This window comes from Taeniopygia guttata, chromosome W, assembly GCF_048771995.1.
Source record: "Taeniopygia guttata chromosome W, bTaeGut7.mat, whole genome shotgun sequence".
In the NCBI taxonomy this organism is placed as follows: Eukaryota; Metazoa; Chordata; class Aves; order Passeriformes; family Estrildidae; genus Taeniopygia; species Taeniopygia guttata.
This window is the reverse complement of record NC_133064.1, coordinates 25,471,072-25,490,606: the sequence shown is the minus strand read 5'-3', so window position 1 is coordinate 25,490,606 and position 19,535 is coordinate 25,471,072. Positions and strand designations below refer to the sequence as shown.

General features: G+C 40.9%; 1 protein-coding gene across 3 annotated transcripts in view; it reads left to right on the top strand.

The window, feature by feature from the left end:
* Nucleotides 1–19,535, top strand: part of LOC116806990 (microtubule-associated protein 1B) — a 102,468-nt gene that overhangs the window by 65,935 nt on the left and 16,998 nt on the right. For all 3 annotated transcript variants that reach the window (XM_072923073.1, XM_032744792.3, XM_072923072.1), the window contains 3 exons: nucleotides 2,131–2,213; nucleotides 8,349–8,489; nucleotides 12,642–18,771. In XM_072923073.1, the coding sequence (XP_072779174.1) occupies nucleotides 2,131–2,213; nucleotides 8,349–8,489; nucleotides 12,642–18,771 (6,354 nt within the window). The remainder of the gene's footprint in view (nucleotides 1–2,130; nucleotides 2,214–8,348; nucleotides 8,490–12,641; nucleotides 18,772–19,535) is intronic.

Below are 19,535 nucleotides of genomic sequence, written 5' to 3'. Positions count from 1 at the left end.
AAAAAATCTTCTTGGAAGGAAGAGGTTAATCCAGTCAGGGGTCAGGTTTGGATATTGACACTTGGAGTGACCAATTGAGGGTGGACATGCCTCTGAGAACACAGAGGGGTTAAAAGCAGAATTCCCAGGAGAACTCTCGCTCTTTGGTTCCAGTCATCAGATACCCACAGGCTGGGTGGGGGAGGGGAAGCCATGCGGCCTGAGGAGGTAGGCCAGGGGGTGAAGTATCTAGAACCGAGCCAGCTCCTGCGGACGGAAGGATGGAGGACGTCTGAGATGTCTTCCCCCCCCCCCCCCCCCAACCTAGAGGGAAAGAGATAGAGAGCCTGAAGGCACTTGGAAGTTTGCTGGCAGAGGAGAAGGGGGGAGAAGGTGCCCAGCATGGGAGTTGAAGTCCTGGGCTGAGATTTGTCTGAGGAGTCCGGGACTTTTAACCCTTTCCTGTGAAATGAAGGCTTTGTGCAATATTACTCCTCCTCAATTTGAAGGAAAGAGAGACAACCTGGGACCTGAGATGTTAGGGAAAGAAGGTTGGGGGGAGACTGAACCAAGTTCTCCTGCAACAGAGACTGCATTTTAGGGGGATGCATGGTGACACATGCTTCAGCAACTACCAGTACAAGAACAGAGTGAACAGAGAAAAGCTGAGGAGGGTGTGATGATGCCCTCTGTCCTCAGAGAAGAAGATCTCTGTTTTTGGACCCTCGGCCCCAGGGGGAAATGGGGGGGGGGAATTGTGGTCCCAAAATGAGACATTGGACTGTTGTTCCTGTTGGTCCTTGGCAAAGCATTCTTAAAGGAGCCCTATGAGCAGTCTTAGTCCATGCATGGTGGTGAGAGCACTGTGACATGGAGAGGAGAGTGTCACACTGGCAGATTCTCTCCGGGCGGTGCCATGTGTGACATGGAAACACAAGAAGTGGCAGCTGTGTTTCCTGGGGGTCTATGGTGCAAGGGAGACTCCTCTCTCCCCTGATGGACTTAGTGTTGATTATACTGAAGGGTGAATACTTGATAAGGGGCCAAGTCATGTCTCACTGTGGTTTGTTGGAATTGGGTGGTGGGAGGAGGAATGCTTGAAAGGTTTTCATTTTGGATTTTGTGTGTTTTCCTTTCTTTTTTCTTTTATAGTAGTATAGTAGTAGCTTATAAAGATTTTTTTTTACTTTGTTAATAAGCTTGGGCCTGCTTTGCTCTGTTCTCAATCGCATTTCACAGCATTCAATTAAAGGGTTGCATTTTCATGGGGGCATTGGCATTGTGCCAGTGTCAAACCATGACAGAAGGCCTTGTAAAATCATGGATCAGGCCTGCTACTTCAGCTAAGCATAAAAGGACTATGGGAAAGTGACTCAGCTGAATTAGAGGTAGAAAAACAAGTTATGTAACCATTGCGTGTTCACATTGTGGTGTATGGTGGTTGGTAGAATTATGTTTGTTATTGTTTAAAACTGTAGCTGATAACCGGCTAATTGCTTAAAAAGTCCGGGTTTTTTGAATAAAGCAGTTCTCCTTTGCACCTGCCTGGGGACTCTACGTCACCACACACCCTCACCTCACAAATTACAAGTATGTATGCTAAGAATACTGAGAATACATAAAAGGTATATTAAAAGAAAAGGCAAAAAATCATCATGGCATCGGTAGTGATAGGATGAGGTGGGAATGGTTTCAAACTGAGAGTAGGATTAGATTAGATATTAGGAAGACTTTCGTTAATGTGAGGGTGGTGAGGCACTGCAACAGGTCGTCCAGAGAAGCTGTGGATGCCCCATTCCTGGAATTGTTCAAAGCCAGGTTGGATGGGGCCCTCAGTCAACTGGTCTAGTGGAAGGTGTCCCTGTAAATGTCAGGGGGTTGGAATGAGGTCATCTTTAAGGTCCCTCCTAACCTAAAACATTCTACAATTCTATGAATTTTCTAGAGTGGTGTTTCCGGCCCATAAGACCCCATGACATGGGTATTCCTGAAGACATGAGCCAGCACAGTAGTTGCTGTGGTCAGTGTGCACTCTCCTGGGTAACCTTAGGGCTGTCCCACAGTGGAACATGTAAGTAGCTCTGAGAAAGCACTTTTTCAAACCATGCTGGTGGAATTTAATGTCTTCTTTTTTTCTCTCCGTGCTTGCAGGTCAGAAGATTCTTCACCACAGAAGTGATGTCTTAGAAACTGTAGTCCTAATCAATCCTTCAGATGAAGCAGTTAGCACTGAGGTAAGTCAGAAATATTTCACTGGATGTCTCATAAAAGCTCCATTAAGTGGACAGGCTGAGGGAAGCTCCTAACTTCAGACAAGAGGACAAGTTAGGAGTAAATATAATCAAAAACATCAAAAAAGCCCCTTGATTTTTTCCTGTTTTCCTGGATTTCTGATAAAGCTTCAGACATAGGACAGAAACATACCACTTAGTCAGCACTCATTTCCTCATAACACACCAAATTCTTTTCTTGATGAAGACAGCTGTGGTGAAGCTACAGCTGTTTTTCTTCTGTTCCTCCATTGTTTGGTAGCTCTGGCTGCCTTTTTTGTATATGAAAAAGTGCCTGAAAAGAAATCCAGTTCCTTGAGATAAATTTAGGTCCTCGAGAAGAATGACCATCTACGTGGTGGTGATGCTAGATTGATCTATGTGCTCTGTCCTTCAAAAATTGTATGGCATGATCAATGGACTCTTAAGAGTGCACCAGAAGAGTTCTATCAATTCCTCATGAACTTGCTAGAGTAGAGCCAAATAACTGAGGATGTAGTTCAAAGAAAAAAAATTGAAAAATTTAGCTAGTGATATTGAAGGTTGTAAAAATTAGTGATAATTACATTGCTAGCCAGTACTGAGAAGCACTGACATAGTGCAATTTCTTTTGGGAAATGAAATTACTCTGTGTGGTGATTTGAGAGTTGCCAGATGCCAGGCACCCACAAAATCCACTCACTCACCCTCCTCTGCTACAGCTGGACAGAGGAGAGAAAATGTAATGAAGGCTTCATGAGTTGAGATAAGGATGGGGAGAAAACACTCCAGGGGCAAAACAAGCTCAACTGGGAGATATAAAGTGAATTTATTACTAACAAAATCAGAGCAGGATGATGAGAAGTAAAATAAACCCTTAAAAACACCTTTACCCGCCCCCCCCCCCTCAGCCTCTCCCTCCTTCCCACTGACAGTGCAGGGACACAGGGAGTGGGGGTTTTGGTAATTTATCACCTGTAGTTCCTCTCGCTGCTCAGGGAGACAAGTCATTCCACTGCTGCACCATGGGGTCCCTACCATGGGAGACAGTTCTCCATGAACTTCTCCAGCATGGCTCCATCTAACGAGCAACAGTCCTCACAAAACTGCTGTAGTGTGGGTCACTCTTCCACAGGGTGCAGTCCTTCAAGGACAGGTTATTCCAGCCTGAGAGCTGGGCCCCTCTCTCCATGGGTCTCCCACAGGATTACAGTCTTCTCCAGGCAGCCAGCTGCTCCAGCATGGGCACCTCCTCCATGGGCTGCAAGAAGACAGTCTGCTTCACCGTGGTTTTCACCATAGGCTGCAGAGGAATCCTGGTTCCAGTGCCTGGAGCACCTCCTCCCTTTCCATCTTCACTGACCTTGGTGTCTGCATAGTTGTTCTTTTCACGTGTTCTCACTCTGCTCTTCTCTGGCTAGAATTAAAACTGCACAACAATGTTTTGTTTTTCTTTCTTCATAAATATGTTATCACAGAGGTGTTACCACCATCTCTAATTGGCCCAGCCTTGGCCAGTGGCATGTCCATCCACAGAGCCATCAGGGATTGGCTCTGCCAGACATGGTGGAAACTTCTAGTAGCTTCTCACAGAAGCCACCTCTGTGGCTGCCCCCCACTACCAAGAACCAGACCATGCAAAACCAATACACTCTGCTTGCAGTACTTTGTCAAAAATTCTACTTATTTACCAACATGAAGTGATATCAAACACAAACAAGAAGAAACTTTCATGGTTTGATCCCAGCAGCAACTAAGTACCGGGTTGTTAGGATCCAATTATTAAAAGATGCCTCCACCCAAATTAAGGCAGAAATGTGACCATATGCCAAAGTCAATAGTATGGATTTTATTTAGAAATAAATGGGGGGGGGGGGGGGGGCTGGGGGAGAAAGAGAGAAAGAGACAGATTAAGTAGAGAGACAGCCACCACCATGTGGGTCCCTGCAGCATCCTGCTGGCCTTTCCTCTTCTGATCTTCTCAGTGGTGGGGGTCCACTGGTTTTCTTCTGGAAGTACCACTTATACAGTCCAAGTCCCAGGTATCCACAGAGCATAGATGGTGTTCCCACAACCTGGGCTGGCATGTGTACAAGGACTTCCTTCCTTTCTCAGTTTGCCATGGTAGGAATTTTTGTCCGAATAGGTTACCCACATCTGGCTCACCAGGCCTGACATCTTCCTTTTGTTGACATTGCACTTATCACAAGTTTCTACAGTACAATTTTGTCTAGTGTCCTAATTCCAAACCTTCTCCTCCATTTAGGCCTGGAATTAACACCTTCCTGTTTGCCAGCTGTGCCTGTTTTGGTGGCTTATCTTTTGGGAATTTCGTTCTTTGACAGTGTTTTGAGACATTTCACTGCATTCTTTAAGTCTTGACACATGCAGCTACTCACTCACTCCACACTGGGGAAAAAAAGAATCCAAAAAAAAAAAAAAAAAAAAAAGTAAACCTCATGGGTGGAAATAAGAACAGTTTAATAATTGAAACAAAATAAAATGCAATAAAATAATAGAAAAATAATAGCAACAATAATAAGAGTAATGAAAAGGATAGAGAGACAATAATAAAACCCAAGAGAAAGACGTTATGCACAATACAGTAGCTCATCATCTGCTGACCAATGCCCAGTTAGTCCCCTCCTGGCCAACTCCCTCCAGTTCATATACTGAGCATGGCCTTCTATGGTATGGAATATTCCTTTGGCCAGTTCAGGTCAGCTGCCCCAAACTGCAGTCTCTATTCCTACACTTCTCAAGTGGATGGACTACAATATGGAGTCTGGAGGAGCAAAGTCCCTCCCACAGTAAGAGAGCATTAGGTCTGTTATAGCCTAAGGAACTTGAACATATATAAGTCTATGGGACCTGATGAGATGCATTCCAGAGTCCTGAGGGAATTGACTGATGTAGTGGCCAGGCCACTCTCCATGATATTTGAAAAGTCATGGCAGTCAGGTGAACAAGATAAAGGAAAAATCGCACCCATCTTAAAAAGAGTAGAAAGGAGGACCCCAGGAACTACAAACCTCATCTTTGTGTCTGAGAAGATTATGTAACAGATCCTCCTAGAAGCTATGCAAAGACACATGGAGGACAGGGAGGTGATTTGAGACAGCCAGCACAGCTTTACCAAAAGCAAGTCCTGCCTGACCAATCTTGTGGCCTTCTATAATGGAGTGACTGCATCAGTGGACAATGGAAGGACTATGGATGCCATCAATCTGGACTTCTGTAAGACTTTTGATACAATCCCTCACCACATCTTTCTCTTTGAATTGAAGATATGGATTTGATGGGTGGGCTGTTCAGTGGATGAGGAGTTGGTTGAATGGTCACATCCAGAGGGTAGTGGTCAACAATTTAACGTCCCGATGGATACTGGTAACAAGTGGTGTTCCTCAAGGATCTGTATTCGGACCAGTGCTATTTAATATCTTCATCAGTGACATAGACAGTGGGATTAAGTGCCCCCTCAGCAAGTTTGCAGATGACACCAAACTGAGTAGTGCGGTTGCCAAACCTGAAGGAGAGGATGCCATCCAGAGAGACCTGGGCAAGCCTGAGATGTGGGCCCATGGGAATCTCATGATATTTAATAAGGCCAAGTGCAAGGTGCTGTACCTGGGTAGAGGAAACCCCTGATATCAATACAAACTAAGGGATGAATGGATTGAGAGCAGCCCTGCCAAGAAGAATTTGGGAGTGCTGGTAGATGAGAGGCTGGAAATGAGCAGGCAATGTGCACTTGCAGCCCAGAAAGCCAACCATGTTCTGGGCTGTATGAAAAGAAGCATGACCAGAAGGTCAAAGGAGGTGATTCTGTCCCTCTGCTCCACTCTTGTGAGACCCTGCCTGGAGTACTGCATCCAGTTCTGGAGCTCTCAACATTAAAAGGATGCAGACCTGATGGAGTGAGTCCAGAGAAGGGCCATCCAGAAATGCCAGTAGGATGGGATGCCACCCAGAGGGACCTTGACAGGCCTTAGAGGTGGGTACGTGCAAACCTTATGAAGTTGAGCAACGCCAAGAGCAAGGTCCTGGACCCGGGTCAGGGCTATCCCAAGCATAATATAGGCTGGGCTGATGTGGACTTGGGGTTGTTGATTGATGAGAAGCTTGACGTGACCTGAGAATGTGCACTTGCAGCTGAGAAAGCCATCTATATCCTGGGCTGCATCAAAAGAAGCATTACCAGCAGATTCAAGGAGGTGATTCTCCCCCTCTGCTCTGTTCTCGAGATACTCAACCTAGAGTACTGCATTCAGCTCTGGAGTCCTCAGCACAGTAAGGGCATCAGCCTGTTGGACAGAGTCCAGAGGAGGATCATGAAGATGAGAGGGCTGGAGCACCTCACCAATGAAGACGGGTTGAGATAATTGAGACTGTTCAGCATGGAGAAGAGAAGGCTCCTTATAGCAACCTTTTGGTATCTAAAGGGAACCCAAAAGAAAGCTGGAGAGTAACTTTTTGCAAAAGCATGAAGTCATAGGACACTACATACGATATGTCATAGAAAGGCTTGGTGAGGTCATGGTGGCCACTGAAGGTCAACCCATCACATTTGCAAAATGTTTACTGAACAGTACAGAAGTATACAGAATATATGTATTTTTCTTAGCATACAAGCAAATCTCCCTCTGGAGGGAAATAGTTATTATTACTAGCTATAGTGAGGATAAAATAAAATAACAAAGCTCTAGTTTAAAATATTTAACAGTTATTTCAAAATGCAGAAGTTTATTTCTCCATTGTAAGTTCCTTTGAGCCATCACTCATCTACATAATTTATTACTGTTTTGAAAAAGGTCTTGGGATGGTACACTTAAAAAAGTTATTGTGTCCATAGTTTGTGGTATCATGAGATGTAAATAGTACATGTAACTGTATCTGAGTGCTTGATTATAATTATGGTGAAACAGAAACATCCTTTAACTTTGTAGGGAATTTAACAGAATGACAGTCTAAATATGAAACTTCTATGTGTGATTTAAGGCTGTTGCTTTTTAGTGACATTTTTGTAACAGAATGACAAGCAATGCTGTACACTGGGAAAAGAAATTTGGCCTTCCAAAAACAGTCTGACATATGAGCATGTGGGATACAGTCTCCCAAGGGTGTCCTGATACAGTGTTATTAAAATTCAACAAGAGTTATGGAAGGAATATATACTTTTTCATTCAAATTTTGTTCTCTTCTGCTCCTTACTCTATTTTTCCTTGTGTCATTACTTTTATTTCCTTTCTCTTTTTCGTTTGCCATGGTTTTACCCCAACTGACCACTAAGTACCATGCAGATGCTTGTAAGTTTCCCCCCACCCTGGTGGGATGGGGAGGACAATCAGAAAAAGAAAAATTGTCATGGGTTCAGATAAAAACAATTTAATAATTGAAACAAATAAAATATAATATAATAAGAATAATGGTAGCAAAAAGGTGAGAGAGACTTCCAGCCTTCTTGGCCTCTTTTGCTCTTCAGGACTACTTCCCAAGGAACTCTCTCAACCAGTCTCCTTAACAGGCCAAAGTCTGTCCTTCAGAAGTCCCAGGTGGCAGTTCTGCCGACACCCCTCCTTATTTCTCTAAGAATTGGAAACTCAGTCATTTCATGGTCATTATACCCAAGACAGCCTCCAACCATCACATCACCCACCAGTCCTTCTCTGTTCACAAACAGCAAGTCCAGGGACGTACCTTCCCTAGCTGGCTCCCTCACCAGCTGTGTCAGCAAGTTTTCTTCCACACACTCCAAGAATCTCCTAGGCTGTTTTGTTTCTTCTGCATTGTATTTCAAACAGATATCTAGTAAATTGAAGTCCCCCAGGAGAATGAAGGCTAGCTCTTCATCCCGGTTGGGTGGTCTATAACAGACTACCATCAGGATATCTGCCTTGTTTGCCTTTCTCCTGGTTATTACCCATAAACACTGAACTCTATTTGTGCCATCATCAAGCTCCAGACAATAAAAATACTCCATAACTTGAAAATATTTTGACAGTCCTATGAAGGCTTTGGCGCAAAATATGCTTTAAATTAGATGAGGTAAACCTTATGTTCTCAGAGGAATGTACAAACACATGATAACTCCCATTACGGATGTGTTTCTCTCCTCTTTAGGTGCGCTTAATGATCACAGATGCTGCAAGACACAAGCTCCTTGTACTAACTGGACAGTGTTTTGAAAACACAGGAGAACTCATTCTTCAGTCAGGGACCTTCTCCTTCAATAATTTCATTGAGATCTTCACAGATCAAGAGGTGTGTTCAGAAAAGTGTTTTCCATATGTTGTCACGTGGTGGCACAGGTTTTTAAGAGACTAAAATTTGCCCTCTTGTTAGAATTAGCATTAGCTAACTAATGCTGATGCTTTTTACTCTTTATTATAGGTTTTCTTTAAAGACATTTAATTTACTTCAGTTTTGACGTAAATTGCTTTACAAAGGAATTACATTTTAATTTGGGGAGTTAAATTGTAGTTTCAAGAAAGAGAAAACCAAGGAACATTTTGACAATGGAAGGAGAGTGTGTTTAAAATATACAGCTTGCTTATCTAAGGTGCACATACAAAGCAGTTGAATTTGACAGCAGGTTCTTGCCTGATGGCAGTTAGTAATAAGTAACATGAAATAAGACAGACTATCTGTTGGAATGGCTGTAGTTTTTTGCACCACCTACCTGTTTGGCTTCTTTACTGTAGTGTTTAACATTTTGATAGTAAAATATAAATCTTGTGGGATTTACAGAAGAAAAATATAATAATGAAACATACCAATATTTAATGCTGTTTCTTTCATGACTTGTTATTTTGCTGTTTTGCTTAATGCGTTGTCTGAAAGGCCCTGTAGGGCAGGAACCTGTAGTAAACAAGCTGTCACACTTAATTTGGCTGCTGTGTAAAGTATATATTTAAATAATCTGTATGGCTTTGTCCCTAGGTATTTACTTCCCAAAATTAAATAGGAGCATTTCAGTGGAGTGAATTTTGAAAGTTCAGCACTGACAAAGAAAAGTTTGCATGAGTTCCAGTGTGACCTTGTTGTATCCATTTGGGGACAGACTTTCTAGCAGGACCTGTTGAAATAGGACAAGACATAATGTTTTTAAACTAAAAGAGGGTTGATTTAGATTAGATATAAGAAATAATTTTTTTTTTTACAATGAGAGTGGTGAAACATTGAAACAGGTTGCCCAGAGAGGTTGTAGACCTACAATAAGGTCACCCACCTAGTAGATGATGGGATGGTGATGGATGTAGTTTTCCTGGATTTTAGTAAGACTTTTGATACTGTCCCTCACAGCATCCTTCTGGAAAAGTTGCCCAGCTATGGGATGAGTGGGCTTATGGTGAGCTGCGTGAAGAACTGACTGAAGGGCAGTAGTGAATGGGGCTATATCTGTCTGGTGACCGGTCACTAATGGTGTTCCTTAGGGCTCAATTCTAGGGCCAATTCTGTTCAATATATTTATCAGTTATCTCAATGCAGGAGTTAAAATGCACCATTAGCAAATTTGCTGATGCTACCAAACTGGGAGGTGCTGTTGACTCTCTGGAGGAACACCTCTACATAGATCAGAGCATTGGGCAATGAAATTTAACAAGTCCAAATGTTGGATTCTGCACCTGGGATGGAGTAATGCCAGATATGAGTATAGATTGTGAGATGAGTGGCTGGAGAGCAGCCCTGCAGAAAGGTATTTGGGCATGCTGTTTGAGATAAATTTAACTTCATTTTTTTTGCTTTGTTTTTTTACAGAAAAGCCATGTCTGACATAGGAGTGAGATTTATACTCATATCAAATGGTTTCAATACAAAAAAGATAGAAAATATGTATTTTCTGCTTTATTTAGTTATTGGTATGATAATTTTTCTTTCAATTATACCCATTGTCTTTGTTGTATTTTATTACTGGTAAGTGCTGAAAATAAATTATGTAACACAAAGAAAGGAAGCAAGACACACAAAGAACCACAGAGATCTGTTGCAATCAAGCATCTTTTTTTATATATCCATTTCTTCTGTTGATTCAGTTTGTAGTCCAAGACTTTCAAATCATTCAGCTGCAGTCTAATCTATGCTATTTTTACGAAAGCTACTCCTATAGCTTGAACTAGCAATTGAGTGTCTGCAAAGAAGTTTGTGGTATTTTGCATGATACCATGTGGGTATATTTTGCATTGAATTTTATGTCTGAATTAAATCTATAAAGTTTATATAATTTGGTGGTCTCTTTGTTAAGTGTAAATAAAACAGAAATGGGCTACATTTGACCTATTTTCCTGTTAAAAACAAAAGTCAAATGTGTCTGTGGAATTGGAAGAACATGAAAAGTATATCATACCTTTTCATGTTTGTGTACTAATGTGGAAACACCAAATATTGTTTTTTAGTTCAGACTGGAATAGAGCAATAGCTCTTCATACTATGGCATAGAACGTTTTGTTTTCTGTGCCTTTATTTCAGTAAATCATGTTAGTACTAGCATGTTGTGATTTAGGAATGGTGCTCCCCAATTTAGTGCCCTCACCAAGACTCTCCCAAAACAGGTGCCACTCTCTCCCCCTCTACCCCCATTGAAAGTACAAAAGGCAAAGATCATGTGTTGAGAAAAGAACATTTTACTGGAAACAGCAATGAGATAAGAAAACTAACAGTAACAGCAAGAATATTAATAATAAAAGCTATAAGATGAAGAAACTATTTACATGGAAAACTTTGACAAATACTAACTGGCTCTTCCTGACCACATTTTTCTCCTGACCAAAAAAAGGTCACCCTCCTCCTCTGAAGCCAGAGAGAGCCCCTTTCCTCCATCCCTAGCAATGAGATGAGGTGGTATTGAATAACACTAGGGTCTGGCCATGCCCCCGTCCTGACTACTGTAAAAAATTATCCCTGTTTTGGCCTAAACTAGGACACATATTTTCAAACACTGTCAAAATTAATGGAGATATTATAGATTTTCACTTTTGTGATCCATGAGTTGAAAATAAAAATAATGGCAAGATTGTTTTTAACCATAACACTTTTTTTCTGTCTTTCTTTATCACTGAATTTATATTTATTTTTAAGACTATATATATAAAGCATTATAAATATCTATTGCATAATATATATGCATTTATATATATATTTGTCATAGCTTAACCCCAGCTGGCAAATAAGCTGCACATAGCAGCTTGCTCATTTCCCTCACAGTAGGATTGGTGAGACAGTCAGAGGGGGAAAAATGCGAGAACTCATGGGTTAAGATAAAGACAATTTAATAAGAAAAGCAAATGCCACACAGGCAAGCAAAGCAAAATAAAGAATTAGTTCACTGCTTCCCATGGGCAGGCAGGTGTTCAGCCATTTCCAAGAAAGCAGGGATCTATCATGAGTCATGGTGACTTGGAAAGACAAACACTATCACTCCAAACATCCTCCCATTCTTCTTTCCTTCCCTAGCTTTATATGCTGAGCATGACATATGGTATGGAATGCCCCTTTGGTCAGTTGGAGTCAGCTGGCCCAGCTGTGTCTCCTCCCAACTTCTTGTGCACCCACAGACTATTCATTGATGGTGTGATATGAGAAGCAGAAAAGGCCTTGATTCTATATAAGCCCTGCTAAGCAACAACTAAAACATCCCTGTGTTATCAACACTTTTTTAAAGCACAAATCCAAAATACAGCCCTATAATAGCTAATATGAAAAAAATTAACTCTATCCCAGCCAAAATCAGAACAATAGAACATATATAAATATATTTGCCTCGCAATCTCACAAATACAAAACTTGCAACTTTTTGCATTTTTGATGGAATAAATAATTTCTTAGTGTTCTGGGAAACTGTCCTGCAGTCTGGGAGTCAGGAGCCAGTCTGCAGAAAGAATTGTGGTGTTGTGAAATACATGCTGTGTAAGGAGGAGGTGCAGAAGGCAGCTGCTCCAGGAGGATGCTAGCCTCCTCTGGGCTGCAGTTATTCTTTCTGCTTGTTAAGAGGATGTGCTATTTCCCTTAGATATTTGTCTGGCTCTTCTGAATGGACAGGGGCAGCAGGTAGACTCGTCAGCCAATGGCAGAGATAGTGGCAGCTCTGGCAACATTAGCTTCATAGTCTTCATCCCCTCTAAATTAAAACTTGTACTGTTCTCCTATAAAGGGTAGAGGAGGAGAGAACACTGGGGTACTTTCCCCCTTTAGATAGCGAGGAAGGGACCTTTCCTCATAAGCTGATCCCTTGTATTTTAAAAAATACAGTAGAAAACTATTTATGATAACTGATTACTTTAGCTTCTAGGATGGGTACTCAACAGTGCAGAAGCAAGTGAAAAAGGTTTTAATGATCAGGAACTATTATGTTCTGATATTAATTGTAATTAAAAAAATAATTTACATGCATCTTATGGTTTTGTTTTACAACCTTAGATTGGTGAATTGTTGAGCACCACACACCCTGCAAACAAAGCCAGCTTAAATCTTTTCTGCCCTGAGGAAGGAGAATGGAAAATTTCCAACCTTGATAGACACAATCTTCAAGACTTTATTAACATTAAGCTTAATTCAGCTTCCATATTGCCCAAAATGGAAGGACTCTCTGAATTCACTGAGTATCTGTCAGAATCAGTAGAAGTGCCATCACCCTTTGACATTTTGGAACCTCCAACTTCAGGAGGCTTCTTGAAACTCTCCAAACCCTGCTGTTATATTTTCCCAGGTGGAAGAGGGGATTCTGCATTGTTTGCAGTGAATGGATTCAACATGCTTATCAATGGAGGATCTGAAAGAAAATCTTGCTTTTGGAAACTTATCCGGCACTTGGACAGGGTAGATTCCATTCTGCTCACTCACATTGGCGATGATAACCTGCCAGGAATCAATAGCATGCTTCAGCGAAAGATAGCGGAATTAGAAGAGGAACAGTCCCAAGGGTCTACTACCAACAGTGATTGGATGAAAAATTTGATCTCACCTGATTTAGGTGTTGTATTCCTTAATATACCTGAGAACCTGAAGAACATGAATCCTAACTTTAGGGTAAATAGGAGTATAGAAGAAGCTTGGTTTACTCTCCAGTATTTAAATAAATTGTCTATGAAGCCAGAACCTCTTTTCAGAAACATAGGAAATGCCACTGACCCTATCATTTTATTTCAGAAAATGGGAGTTGGCAAACTTGAGATGTATGTGCTTAATCCTATCAAAAACAGCAAAGAGATGCAATATTTTATGCAGCAATGGAGTGATACTAGCAAAGATAAAGCTGAATTCCTGCTACCAAATGGCCAAGAACTAGATATTCCATTATCCTGTTTCACCTCTGTCTCATCCCTCATCGTGTGGCATCCAGCTAATCCTGTAGAAAAAATAATCCGAGTTCTGTTTCCTGGAAACAGCACGCAATATAATATTCTAGAAGGACTAGAAAAACTCAAACACTTAGACTTTCTTAAGCAACCAATGGTTACACAAAAAGACCTAACTGGAAACATTGCTAGTCCAGCTGTGAAACAAGCAAAGTTGAAACAGCGAACAGACAGCAAGGAGAGTCTGAAGCCTGCTGTGAAGACACCAAGCAAGCTTGTCAGAAAGGAATCTAAAGAAGAAACACTGGAGCCTGCGAAACCTAGTCCAGCACCGGAAAAGCTTCAGAAATTGGAAAGCAAAGAAAAAGTTTTAGTTAAAAAAGAGAAACCAGCAAAAGAGGAGACCAAACATAAAGTGGCAGAAAAAGATGTTAAAAGTAAAGAAGAGCAAAAATCTGAAACTCCTGAAAAACAAGCTACAGATGTAAAAGCAAAAGTGGCAAAGGACAAGCCAATGAAAAAGGAAGTCAAAGCAAAACCTGAAGAAAAGAAAAAAGAAAAAGAAAAACCAAATAAAGAGTTTTCTAAAAAGGAGAAAACACTTCTCAAAAAAGAAGAAAAACACAAAAAAGAAGAGATCAAACAAGAAGTTAAAAAAGAGGTGGAAAAGGAAGAGAAGGAAACTAAGGAAGTAAAGAAAGAAGCTCCACCAAAGGAAGTTAAAAATGAAGGCAAAAAAGAAGAGAAGGAAATTAAGAAGGAAGAAAAAGGAATCAAAAAAGACATCAATAAGGTTCCTAAAGAAACAATGATATCTGCTGCTTCAACTGAAGTCAAAAAGCCAGCAGCAAAGCCTAAATTGCAAAAGAAGGAGGAACCTACTAAAAAAGAAGCTATATCTGCTGAAAAGCCAAAGGAAAAAGTAAAAATTAAGACTGTCAAGAAGGAGATTAAAGTCAGTGGAGCTCAAGCTGTCCTTGCAACAGTTGGAGCCACTACCACAACTGTAGCAGCTGCAGAAATTGCAGCTAGTGGAAAAGAACTTAAAGTTGAGAGATCCCTTATGTCTTCACCAGAGGATTTAACAAAGGATTTTGAGGAATTAAAAGTTGAAGAAGATGAAACAATAAAAGAAAGGAAACTTCAAGTTGCACTCCTAGAGGATGAACTAAGACTCACTGGCATAGAACAAAAAGAGACCTTTGAAGTCCAAAAAGAAAAATTAGATCATGTAGGACCTGCTGAGTCCTCTGATGAAGGCATAACTACCACAGAGGCAGAGTGTAAACAAACACCTGAGGAATTGGAACCAGTGGAAAAGCACAGGGTTGATGACCATGCAAAGTTTGAAGATGAGAGAACTGTCTTGGAAGTATCATATGAAGGAGGAAATTATGAGGAAAAGGCAGAGACAGAGAAAGCTGAAGAGCGAGGTGAAGATGAGGAGGTAAAGGCACAACTGGTCACTACAAAATCATATATGAAGAAAGCAAGAAAAATGCAAGAGAGTTCAGAAGAAATAATGGCTGATATTAAAGCTGAAAAATATATTGAAAAGGCAGATAATGAGGCATCAGATGAACAGGCTGAGGAAGACAGGGAAGAAGCAGTAGAAAAGGCAGAAACTGAAGAGACTGGAGAAGACAAGGAAGGCAAAGCAAAAGACATTAGAGATGAAGAGGAGACTGGAAAAATAGAAGCTGAAGAAGACTGTGTGGTGGCTGTAGTAGACAAAGCCGCAGAAGATGGTGAAGTTGAAAATAAATATGGCTTACTTATACTTACACCACCAAAACACTCAGAGCCTCAGTCTCCAGCAGTTGAACTGGCTCCTTCTGTCCATGATGAAACATTACCTAGTGGCTCAGAAAGTGAAGCCACTGTTTCTGATGAAGAAGATAAAGAAAATCCACCTGAGGAATTCACAGCTACTTCAGGTTATACACAGTCTACCATTGAAATAGCCAGTGAACCAACTCCAATGGATGAAATGTCTATGCCCCGAGATGTCATGAGTCATAAAACTAACAATGAGGAAAGTGAGTCACCTTCTCAAGAGTTTATGTACATTACCAAGTATAAGACATCATTGTACTCTCAAGAATTTGCTAGACCTAAACTTTCTCCACTTCCAGATGCTTTTAATGGATTATCAAAGGGATCCAAAACAGAGGCCACAGAAGGTAAAGATTATAATGCCTCAGCTTCTACCATCTCACCACCTTCATTACAGGAAGACAAATTCTGTAAATCTGCATTCCAAGATGTATATTGTCAAAAAGTAAGTGAAATCCAAGGCACTGACAAATTAGAAATCAAAGAACCCTATCCAGAAGATGGCAGAAAGCCCAGTCCAGCCAAGAGCCCAGCTAAGATTTTGTCCCCTCCATCACCTGTTGCCAAAACACTACTGAGTGAACACAGTGTGAACTTTTCACTTACTCCCAATGAGATAAAAGTCTTGGCTGAGCCTGTCCCCATTGCTACATCATCTGATGTACATCAAGAAGTTGCCAAAGAGCACTGTGCAAGCCCTGAAGATAAAGCATTAGAAGTAGCATCTCCCTCACAGTCTGCTGCTGGTAGTGCTGGCCACACACCTTATTATCAATCTCCCACTGATGAAAAATCCAGTCAACTTCCCTCTGAAACCAGTGAAAAGTCAACAGAAGTTCCTGTTATCTTTGAACTCAGTGAAGACAAAGATGAGTCTGTCAAACCCAGAATTAGCCCTATGGATGAGCCTGTGCCAGATTTAGAATGTCCTATTGAAAAGGTTCTCACGCCTCTACGGAGTCCACCACTGATAGGTTCAGAAGCCACTTATGATACATTTTTGAGTGCTTATGTAAAGTGTCCTACCAAAGATTATAGAAATCCTTCTGAGGGGAAACCCAAAAAAAAAAAATCACCTGTTCAGATGAACCCAGCTTCTGAAGTCAGCTCTGTGAGCCTTTTCCAAGAAAAACAAGGTGAAAAAAGTATGGAGTTTATGGTAATTAAGGAAGGTTTCAGCCTAGAAAGGAAAATGGATGATACAATACCCAGCAGCTTTCAGTCTTCACTGGTCTTGGATCAGCGGAAGTTAGCAGGTGATCTCTCACCAACTCAAATAGATATTGTTCAGTTTGGTTCCTTAAAAGAAGACACCAAAATGTCAATTTCAGAAGGCACTGTTTCTGACACATCTGCAACTCCAGTTGATGAAGTTGTAGCAGAAGATACCTATTCCTATATAGGAGGAGTAGCTTCTGTCTCTACTGCATCTGTTGCTACTAGTTCATTTCCAGAACCAACTACTGATGATGTATCTCCTTTGCATGCCGAGGTTGGATCCCCCCACTCTACTGAAGTTGACGATTCCCTTTCAGTGTCAGTTGTACAAACACCAACAATGTTTCAGGAAACAGACATGTCTCCATCTAAAGAAGAATGCCCAAGACCCATGTCAATTTCTCCACAAGATTTCTCACCTAAAACTACAAAATCAAGAATCCCAGTGCACAATCACAGATCTCCTGAGCAGCCAACTATGTCAGTAGAATTTGGCCATGAGTCCCTTGAGCAGTCTTTAACAATGGACTTTAGTAGGCAATCTCCAGACTATCCTACTGTAGGCACTAGTATACACCATATATCTGAAAATGGACTGACAGAAGTAGATTACAGCCCTTCAGATATACAGGAGCCTATTTTTGCATGGAAGACTTCCCCTGTGGAGCAGTCATCTTACTCTCAAGAGAAGGATATTTCAGAAATTATTTCAGTTTCTCAAATTGAAGCTTCATCCTCGACTTCATCAGGTCATACACATTCCCAGTTAACTTCACCACTGCTAGAAGAAACCTTTTCAGGTGCTGTTCCACCCAGACATATGTCACTATATTCTTCTTTCACTTCAGAAAAGATGCAGAGCCTAGGAGAAAAGCTTTCACCAAAGTCTGACCTGTCTCCATTAACTCCAAGGGAATCTTCTCTGTACTCTTCTAGTTTTCCAGATTCACCTCCTGCAATCACAGAAGCTGTGTCAGCTACTCACACATCTTCATTATCTTTGCAAGCATCCTCTGTCAAAGGATTTAGTTACCAAGAACCCCTAACAAAACACAGTCCAGAACCTTTAATCAACCCAGAAAAAAAAGATTTAGAGAAAAGCAGCAGGTCACCAGAAGAACCTAGTTGTTCTTACAAGGTCTCAGAGAAAACTGTTAGGTCACCAGAGGATATTAGCTACTCCTATGAGGCAGTTTCAACATCTAGATCACCTCAGTTCACAGATTATTCCTATGAGATAATTGGGAATGCTACCAGATCACCTGATGCTATGGATTACTCCTATGAGACAACAGGGAAAGCCACCAACTCACCTGAAGCCACAGATTTCTCATTTGAGACAACTAGGAAAACCACCAGGTCATCCAAAGCTACTAGATATTCCTATGAAGCAAGAGTACATTTTACTCCAGAAAAATCTTTAGTAGAATCCCATCAAGATGTTGACTTATGCCTTGTGTCCTCCTGTGAATATAAACATCCTAAAACTGAACTTTCACCGTCATTTATCAACCCAAATCCCCTTGAGTGGTTTGCAAGTGAAGAACAGTCTCAATATCAAAAGAAACCATTAACTCAATCTGTGAGAGCTCAGCCACCTTCTGGGGGAAAGCAGCAAGGGTGGCAGTGTGATGAAACCCCTCCCACATCCATGAGCGAGTCTGCCCCATCTCAGACTGATTCAGATGTTCCCCCGGAGACTGAGGAATGCCCTTCCATCACTGCAGATGCTAACATTGATTCTGAAGATGAGTTAGAAACCATTCTGACAGACAAGACATACAAACAAATTGACCCACCACCTGCCCCAATGCAGGATCACAGTCCTTCCTCCAAGCACCCTGATGTCTCCATGGTTGATCCAGAGATTTTGCCCACTGATCAGAATTTGGGTAAACTTTTGAAGAAGGACCTCAAAGAAAAGACAAAGACAAAAAAGCAGGGTACTAAGACCAAGTTGTCTTCTCCTTTTAAAAGAAGTGATGGTAAATCAAAACAAGTGGCTTCAACAAAACCAGCTGTAAAGGAATCTTTGGACAAAAATTCCAAAACAATTTCTCAAAAAAAGGAGTCAGTGGAAAAAGCAACCAAAAATATCTCTAATCCAGAAGTAAAGTCTCGAGTGGAAGAGAAAGATAAGGACACCAAGAATGCAGCAAATACAACAACATACAAGTCAACAAAGACTGCAACCACAGGTAAAGACAGGAGTTCCCTAATGTTAAGATTTTCTTTGATGTTGCAGTGAAGTTGGATTGCCTTTACATCAGCTGACAATGTGGTTTGTAGCAAACCCCCAAGGAAAGTTCATGTTTTAAATATAAATCTGGTATATTCTATCTACATTTAAATGAATGAAATTCACTAAATTAAGTTTTGCAATCTGATAAATTTGATATGTCAGTTTGCTAAGATGCAAAGAATTAGAGAGGGTACATCAAATATAAAAAACTTAATACTGTCTGAATTGTTAACCAACTATTAGAATTAAAAGTACCACTTCTGTAGGTGAAATGAAATCAGTAGTGAACTAAATTACTTTATTCACAGTAAGAATCAGATAGGCATAATGTTCTTAACATAAAGTAATGCAATTCAATATTGTGAGAGGCATAGGTACAGACATTGGATGCTTTTATTACTTTGCTTGAATAATTTTAAAAATAGTATTTTTTAAAAATTATAACAGCAGTAAGAGCACTTTTAATGAGCTGAGCATGTACATCACATAATCCAGTTGTGGTCAGTTGACCTTGGCTGGACACCAGGTGCTCACCAAGCTGCTCTACCACTCCCCTTCGCAGGTGGACAGGGGAGAGAAAATCAGATGGAAAACAACTCGTACATTTAGATAAGGCAGTTTGCTAAAGTAAAAGCAAAAGTTTGCGCACACACAAGCAAAGAGAAAAAAAGAGTTTATTTTCTACTTCCCATCAGCAAACGATGTTCAGTCATTTTCCAG